At 36.9% G+C, this 8,766-nt stretch overlaps 2 protein-coding genes across 2 annotated transcripts; one reads left to right on the top strand and one right to left on the bottom strand.

Annotated features, from left to right (window-relative positions):
• Positions 1-231: 231 nt before the first annotated feature.
• Positions 232-3,364, top strand: LOC102584976 (uncharacterized). The gene has a single exon (XM_006357077.2). It carries the CDS (start codon positions 398-400, stop codon positions 3,077-3,079), a length of 2,682 nt encoding a protein of 893 aa, XP_006357139.1. The 5' UTR covers positions 232-397; the 3' UTR covers positions 3,080-3,364.
• Positions 3,211-5,892, bottom strand: LOC102584658 (UDP-glycosyltransferase 90A1-like). Its single transcript, XM_006357076.2, has one exon. It carries the CDS (start codon positions 5,736-5,738, stop codon positions 4,365-4,367), a length of 1,374 nt encoding a protein of 457 aa, XP_006357138.1. The 5' UTR covers positions 5,739-5,892; the 3' UTR covers positions 3,211-4,364.
• Positions 5,893-8,766: the final 2,874 nt, after the last annotated feature.

Raw genomic sequence — 8,766 nt, 5'->3', positions numbered from 1 at the left:
AAGTAGGGTTATTTTTATCTGAATTTTCTTTTGTATTAAAATATAGTTATTTTTCTACCATACTTTTCAAGTGGTGACTAAAAACTCGCAGTTTTTTTTATTTTTTATGAGTAATGTAGAGTGAAAATACTTTTATATTATTTTTCAAATTTTTGAAAATTTTGATACTCAACTTCACATTGAAGCTCGAAATTTTATGATCAAATATATTTTTCATTAATTGCCTCCTAAAACGGGCCATCCTGCCTAATTCTTACACAATTCTAATGAATTGGCCCACGGGTATCGATTCGGCCCAACCCAATGCAAGTAGCAAAGACTTGTTCTTTCCGTACCTCCTACATGGTTGATCTTTGAGCTTGAAAATTGAAGCTCTTTCTCCGGCTGAACTCCGATCATGGCTGACAATCAGCAGCACCACCGCCATCACCGCCCCAACCGTCTTTCTCTACCGCCGCGCACCGCCGTACCTATCACCACCTCTACCCCTACTACCACAAGAACCCCTTACCCTTCTTTCAACTACCCTCCTTCCACTCCAACACCAACTCCATCCAAACACAGAGTTTCCTATCTCCCCACCAAATCTTCTCCGGCTAAAACCTCTTCTTTGCCATTTCTCTTCCTTCTCCTCTTCTCTCTCCGCTCTTTTTACTCTCTCCTCCCTTTCCTTCAATCTTCCCCTTCCTCTTTCTCTCTTTTCCCCTTCTCTTTCCTTGTTTCTCTCCTTTCCTTCCTTCTCACTTTCTCTTTCTCCTTCTCCTTTTTCAGTTCTTCCTCTTCCAGTAGAGACCCTTTTTATCAGAAGAATCGTCATGGGTTTTTCTCCTTCACCCGATCTCAGTACAAGCCTCTACTAGCTAAATCGTTTCTTCTTGCTATAGTCTTTCTTCTCCGATTTCAAGCCCTTCGGTATTGCGGAGCTGCCGCTATGATTCTCGCGGAGATTTCTGGAAATATTGCTTCCCGGTTCATTTCTGAAGGAAAAAGTCGCGATCTTTTTGACCGGAATCGGATTAGATCGTATGAGGTTTGTGGGTTTATCTCTATGTTTATTGGGTTAGTACTGTTATCTATTAGTTGGGATAAAATTGAATGTTTCCCTTTATCTTCTGTGAATGTGTATGAACTGGGGTTTTCATTGCTTCCGAGGTATAGTTGTGTTAGGATTTGGCCAATGTTGCTTCCGTTTCTTTCGGGTTTTTTGGGGTGTTACGAGAGTAGTTCCATGAATTGGGGCAGTTTGAGGGAAATGGGTAAGAAGCAGCTTCGATTGGTCTCGTTGTTTTTTACAACTGTAATACTGTTTGTACCAGCTGTTATAAGTATGTTTGTATTTGAAGCAGAGGGGGATAGTATTTCTATATACAATCTTGGTTGGCCTTTAGTGAACACAGTAGTGTTTGGTGTGCTATTGAGTGAGAATTTTACTGCTGAGAAGCCAGTTTCTTCTAAGGACTTACAAAAGGAGTATCTTGTAACATATATATGTACAGTTATATTGGAATTGTTTTATTTTCCTGAGCTTTCACTTTGGGGATTGTTGATATGTGGATTGTTGCTCTGGGTTTCTGTAAGGAATTTGAATCCTGTTGACCCTAATTATCTTGAGTTGGGGTTGGAAACATCGGATTGGTTTACGACTTCAGTTATGAAACCTCTCCGGCATATCTTGGGTGAGAGGAAGTCACGCAAGATTGCGCTTTTCCTTTTGATCAATACAGCTTACATGGTTGTGGAATTTGCTGCTGGTTTTATGAGTAATAGCCTTGGGTTGATATCAGATGCTTGTCACATGCTGTTTGATTGTGCAGCTCTAGCTATTGGATTATATGCGTCTTACATATCACGGTTGCCAGCAAATGGTCAGTTTAACTACGGCCGTGGAAGATTTGAGGTTCTTTCTGGGTATACAAATGCTGTTCTTTTGGTCCTTGTGGGAGCGTTAATTGTACTTGAATCATTTGAGAGGATATTAGACCCTCAAGAGGTTTCCACTAACAGTCTATTGTCAGTGTCTATTGGAGGGCTGCTTGTTAATATTGTGGGTTTGATCTTCTTTCACGAGGAACATCATCATGCCCATGGTGGATCATGTTCACATTCCCATTCTCATTCTCATTCCAAGTCTGATACAGATTGCCACAGTAACGAACATCACCATGATCATCATGTTCACCAGACAAAGACAGAATTCTCCACAACTTCTCATTCCCATTCCCATTCCCACTCTCCTTCCACATGCCATGATCACCATATTCATGATCATGATCATGGTGGTCACCATATACAACAGGAACAAATCAGTATTGTCCATGAATGCCATGAATCATGTTCTAGTCATGTTGGTCATGGACATAATGCTGACTATAAAAACCAGAGCAAGAAAGAAAAAGAATGGAATGAAAATAACACTCCTCATTCTCATGATCACTCCCATGACCATAATCATGGACACCATCATCATGGTGATGCTGACCAACATTGTCATGGTGTCACCTCAAGTAGTTCTTTGATTAAGGTGCACGATGGCTCTGTTGCAAGTTTTCAAGGACCAGATTGTTCTCATGGTCATAAACATGTTACTACAGACAAGGGTGTCACGGAGAAACATCACCACCAACACCGCCACATTGATCATAACATGGAAGGCATCTTTTTGCATGTTCTGGCTGACACCTTGGGCAGTGTTGGGGTGGTAATTTCAACGCTCTTAATCAAGTACAAGGGATGGCTTGTTGCTGATCCTGCCTGCTCAATTTTTATCTCTGTACTGATTATATCTTCAGTAATCCCATTGCTCAGGAATTCAGCAGAAATTTTACTGCAAAGAGTTCCAAGGGCGCATGAACATGATTTGAAGGAAGCTGTAAACGATGTTATGAAAATAAAAGGTCTTTCTGGGATTCAAAAGCTGCATGTTTGGAGCTTCACGAACGCAGATGTTATTGGAACTCTCCATCTTCTCGTCTCAAGCGAGAATGACAAGTCATCTGCAAAGACGCAAGTATCTGAAATATTTCATCATGCTGGGGTCAAGGATTTGACAATGCAAGTAGAATGCATCCAAAGTAGTTAGTCTAATAGGAGGCTTTGACCAATTACTAGAAGTGCTCAGTGTTCGCTTCAACTGTATCAAATGGAGATCCCTTGAGACCTGAAGTGATGTACAGTGGGTTGAGTAAGTGATAGTTTTTTTTTTTTAAAAAAAAATAACTTTAAAGTTTCCCAAGGTATATTCAATTTCTGTTCCGGACCCCCTTTATAGAGTTTGAGACCAGTTGAAGACTAATGCTACTGTTTTTTAATCTTTATAGTATACTTAACTAAGCTGCAAGGAAATGTTGAATTGAACCGTTTTTGATGTGCTGCTGCCTGTTGGAAAATCTAGTCGTTCTCGTGTTGAATGATTAATGAACGCATTGGGAAAATAACCTTATAAAAAATATCTCCAGGTGATTGTGAACTAGTACTTAACCAGTTTGCCATTTCAGTTTCCATTTTGTTCTGTGCTCGACATTCCTGTTTTTCTCCTTCCCTCATTTTTGTATTTGTTTCCTATCTTCTTATGTTTACTGGTTTGTATTGCTACACAAGCTATAGTTGAACAAGAATCAAATCATATTTGATATTCTTGTTTGCAGTCATGTTTGAACGATTTATATAAAATAACATGATCACTAGCTTCGTTAAAATCCACTTGAGTGGATTTTATACTTGACAATTGCTTCTTTGAACGATTGATATAATTATATTACGAGTCATGTTTGGATAGCTAGTGATCATGTTATTTTGAACAAGTTTTACATAATAAAGGAGAGAACATGATGTAAAACTTGTTCCTAATAACTTTTAAGAACATGAGAATTTTTGGTTGATAACTTAGCTACATATGAAGATTTTATTGTCTGGTTGAATTCCACGAGTTTATCTCTTTGAAGAGTTCTTAAAAGATTTTATTCTTGAATTCAACTCAAATCTCTTTCTGGAATCTAGTGTAAGCTATGTTTCCGTCAACTTAATGTTGTTTTGTAAAAGAGAAAAGCTGTATCCACAGCTTAGGAAATCAATCACGATAGAAACAGAGAATCTTAGTAGTCCAGTTGGTTTTTTACTTGAATTTTCATTTTATTTTTTTCGTGAGGATACTATATCTTGTCTTGCAAGCCCCTCCCTCTCCCACGTGTATACTAAAAATCTAAAAAAAAAAAATTGAAGAAAGGAAAAAAAGAGAACGACACTTAGAAACTTAATGGGAAAATATTTAGGAAAAAACAAACATCAAAATGCTTCATATAAAGTCGTAAATATTTCTTAAAGAAAAGGTAGGTAGCCTACTCCCCACCAACAAAGAAATTCACAGTTCAAACATTTCTTCTTGTAGTTAACTCAAGAATAAGGTCGTTCAACGTTTGCCATGATGATCCACCTTCTTTGACTGCATTAATGGCTGCCTCTCCAATCTCATTCACCTTCTTCCTTGCCTCTTTACCTTTGTCACCTTCCATCAACTCCCTTATCGGCTTTTCCAAACCTTCACACTTCACGAATCCTCTCACTGACCCATCACGCGTCTCAACCTTTAGCCCAATCTTGATTTCCTCCACCACCATCCTTGCATTCAGGTGTTGATCAGCCATCATTGGCCATGCCAGTATAGGCACCTTCGCGCATATGCTCTCTATCACTGAATTCCAACCGCAGTGGCTTAGAAAACCTTCAACACTCCCGTGGTTCAAGATTTCTCTCTGATCAACCCACTCTGTCACCACCAGTCCCCTGTTTTTCACTCTGTTTTCGAACCCGTCGTCGACTTCATCTATACTTTTCCTGACTACCCACAAAAAGTTCACTTCAGATTTCTCCAACCCAATTTTGATTTCCTTGAATTGTTCAGAAGATAACTCTGCTTGGGTACCGAATGCTACGTATAAAACATGCTTCCCCTGTTCTAGCATTCCGTCAAGCCAGTTGATGTATGAAGGTTTCTCTAACCTTTGCTGTAGTGGTGCGGTCGCTGCACAAAAGGGTCCAACGCACCATGCTTTTGGACTAAACTTACTATTAAAATAGTCTACATAAACAGATTCAAGCTCATAAAAGCTGTTGACAATTAGACCATAGCTTTTAGAGGTCGCCATGGCTTCCTCCATGGCAAAATCAAAAAAGGGACCCTTCGGTTCACGCTCTCTGAAGGGTGAATCAAAGTCATTCCTTGTGAGCTTAATCCAGGGGAAATCAGGGAGTGTGAACACTTCATCATCAGACAATTCTGTTCGTAGGAGATCACTGGAGGAACGCATTAAGGACAAGGAAAAAGTGGTCATGCCATAATAGGCAAATCTTGGGATACCCAACTTGTTTGCAGAGTCCAAAGTCCATGGAAGGAAGCTGTCCGTGATCATAAAAGTAACTGGCGAAAGAGACGCTAAGGCTTGTTCGAAATTGGGTTTCATAGATTTTGTAGCGGAGGCAAATGGAACAAAAAGGGACATGGATGGGAGTTTATCAGTACTCTCAACACCTACAGGAATTCCTTCGATATTTTGAGGAAAGGGGATGTCGATAATATTGACGTTGGTGTTGGAAAGGGAGTCGGAGAAAAAAGGACGGCTTGCCGGAGTGGTGAAGACGGTGACGGAAATTCCACTGCGGAGAAGGAGACGAGCAAGGTCAAAGATAGGGATAATATGGCCTTTGGACATGAAAGGAAACAGAACAACATGAGGAGAAGCCATTGATGCTCTGCTCTTAGTGTTGGTTTGTTATTCTCATAATTCCAATTTATACAGTAGTAATACCTTTTTATAATTTATTATGACCGTTGTATTCTTGTTAGTTTGTACACATCTGGACTAATATTTATGATTAATTTTATTGGGTATGTGCTACCTTCTTCATTGACTAGTTCCATCGAGTAATTCAGCCTATTAGGATTTCAACATATGAACAAAAATGGAAAAACTATCTAATTGTACTAACATTTCTATGTATTTATTAATTAAACCTATAATTTGAAATAATTACATATTATTTCACTAATGAATAATTTCATAGTATTCGATTTCAAGGCAGGTGAGATAGTCCATGTATCAGAAACATTGGCAGAAAAGCAAGCAAGAAAGGATAGAGGCGAGCGAGAGAGTCGGATACATATGAATGCACTTGAATACAGTGTATCTAAAATAAATTATACCTATTTTTGACCTCATGTATTCGAAATATATGTATTTGGACACGCCTACATGTATCCGAAGTCCAACTTATGTTAAGATTCATATTAAAATTCGCTGAAAGGGAGTAATTTGCTCCTAAAGTAATAGGATTTGTGTTATTTGTCCAAAAATATCATCAAAAATTTTATCTTCACCTGACTATTCAAGTCAATCCTCGTTCACTGAGGCGGAATCATGTAGAGCTAAGGGTTCAACAGAAAATTATACAATTTATACATAATTAAAATTATTTTTTATGTATATATAGTTAATATTGAGTTCACTTTTTATTCATGTTTTTAATTCTTCATACTTTAAAGAGAAAATCCTAGCTCCGTCACTGGATTGATTTGAGCTAAAAATTGTTCACAATTAGACACTCGAGGGAATTCCTTTTTTAATTAAGAGCCTATTTGAACAATATATAGATGTTAAAATATGAACTCCAAATTGCTAAAACAATGTACCTATTTTTCAAGTGGAAGGAGGAGCTACATGTTTACTACAAATTTCAAACCTCTTGTTACGCAGTATCTTAAGAACAGATATATTCTTAAATTAAATCAATAACAAGAATGCAAATATAATTTAAAGGCACACAATAATTAGGTTGATACATAAACCATACTAGTAATAAAAATTCAAAAGTCGAAATCGAGTTCAAATCCAAAACAACCTCCTTCTCCTTCTCCTTCTTCTACTTCTTCTCCCTCCTCTTCCTCTTCTTCGCCTTCCTCTCTGGGGGTTCTGTGATGAGCATGTACCAGTTTTTTGGCAATTTTCCCAGCAATTTTTTTCACCATATTCCTTTTCTGATGATCAACAACTTCCTCTTTCTTATCTACATTGATTTCCTCATTAATCGCATGGGGCTCTTCAGGCTTGTTTTGAGTTACATGAATATCATCATCTCCATGTTTGTGGTGTATGTGAAGCTTCTCCTCGATCTTGTGCAGAATTCTTGACAAATTGCTAGTGGATACAAGTATGGTTTTTGAATGACAGAAAAACCTTGATTTCTATTCCTTTAAAATAAAGGAGATTATCACCTTATTTATAAGGTTTCAAGAAAATTATACATGGTAAAATATTAAATATGGCAAGTACTATATATGGTAAAAACAATTTTTAAAACTAAAAATGGAACCCTCAAAACCCGAACCCTCTACTTATTACATAAAAAACGACCTTCCGCATCTAACTGCGTTGACGAAATTCTCATCTGAGCACGTTTATCAAATATATTGACTGAAATTTATAAGTTAAAACACCTAACGACACATACTAAAAATGAAAGCCTCAAAACCCGAACCAACTATCCTATTAGATAAAAAATGACCTTTGGAGTTAATTACGCTGACGAAATTCTCATCTGAGCACGTTCACAAAAATATTGACCAAAGTCAAATTTTGGCCAAAACATAAGATTTAAAACACCTAACGGCACAAACAAAAAACGGAAGCCTCAAAGCTTGAACCAACCTTCCTGTTAGATAAAAAAAAGGACCTTTCGAAGCTAATAACACTGATAGAGTTCTAATCTGAGCACGTTTACAAAAAAACTAAACATTCATATGTAATATTACCAACTAATAATTAATATGTTGGTAAATTTTACCAATGGATTAATGATCGGTTGGTATATTACCAACTATTTTAATGATGTTAGTAATTTACTAACTACAATCTTTATTCGTCGGCAAAATTTTCAACTAATTGGATATTGGTTGGCAAGTTTACCAACAAATTACATTTCGTTACTAATTTACCAACACATTTATATTTGGTTGGTAAATTTAGCAACACAATCTTGCCGTTGGTAAATGTTTGGTTAGTAATTCATTGGTAATATGTTAATAAATTATATAAACAATTTTTTGTCATATTTACCAACCGATATATACTTCGTTGGTAATATTACCAACAAAAGGTGTGCGTTAGTAATATTTCAGTTGGTAATCCATTGATAGAATGTTGCTAAATTTGGCGCCATTTTTTCCCGCCGTATTTACCAACTAAAATACTTAGTTAGTAAGATTTTGGTTGGTAATCTGTTAGAATTTCGTTGTTAAGTTTTAAAATATAATTCAGTTAGAAATATGTTGGTAATTTGTTAGTAGAATACTAACCAACTTAAGTTGTTAGTAAAATCTGTTGGCAATTTGGGGTTTTTTTGTAGTGCCTATTTTTCAAGTGGAAGGAGGAGCTACATGTAAACATGGACATAAAAATCATAAGACGATAACATACTACAAATTTCAAACCTCATGTTAAAGTATCTTAAGAGCACATAATTTTTTATATTAAATCAATAACAAGAATGCAAATATAATTTAAAGGCACACAAAAATTGGGTTGATACGTAGATCATACTAGTAATAAAAATTCAAAAGTCAAAATCGAGTTCAAATCCAAAACAACCTCCTTCTCCTTCGGATTCTCCTTCTCCTTCTTCTACCTCTTCTCCCTCCTCTTCCTCTTCTTCGCCTTCTTCGCCTTCCTCTCTAGGGGTTCTGTGATGAGCATGTATCATTTTTTTGGCAATTTTCCC

This window comes from Solanum tuberosum, unplaced genomic scaffold (assembly GCF_000226075.1).
Source record: "Solanum tuberosum cultivar DM 1-3 516 R44 unplaced genomic scaffold, SolTub_3.0 scf00241, whole genome shotgun sequence".
NCBI classification, from domain to species: domain Eukaryota; kingdom Viridiplantae; phylum Streptophyta; class Magnoliopsida; order Solanales; family Solanaceae; genus Solanum; species Solanum tuberosum.
This window is presented reverse-complemented; position numbering and strand designations above follow the sequence as displayed.

What these genes read in the sequence shown, in the direction of transcription:
- LOC102584658 (XM_006357076.2), bottom strand. Translation starts at nt 5,738, where the DNA reads ATGGCTTCTCCTCATGTTGTTCTGTTTCCTTTCATGTCCAAAGGCCAT.
- LOC102584976 (XM_006357077.2), top strand. Translation starts at nt 398, where the DNA reads ATGGCTGACAATCAGCAGCACCACCGCCATCACCGCCCCAACCGTCTT.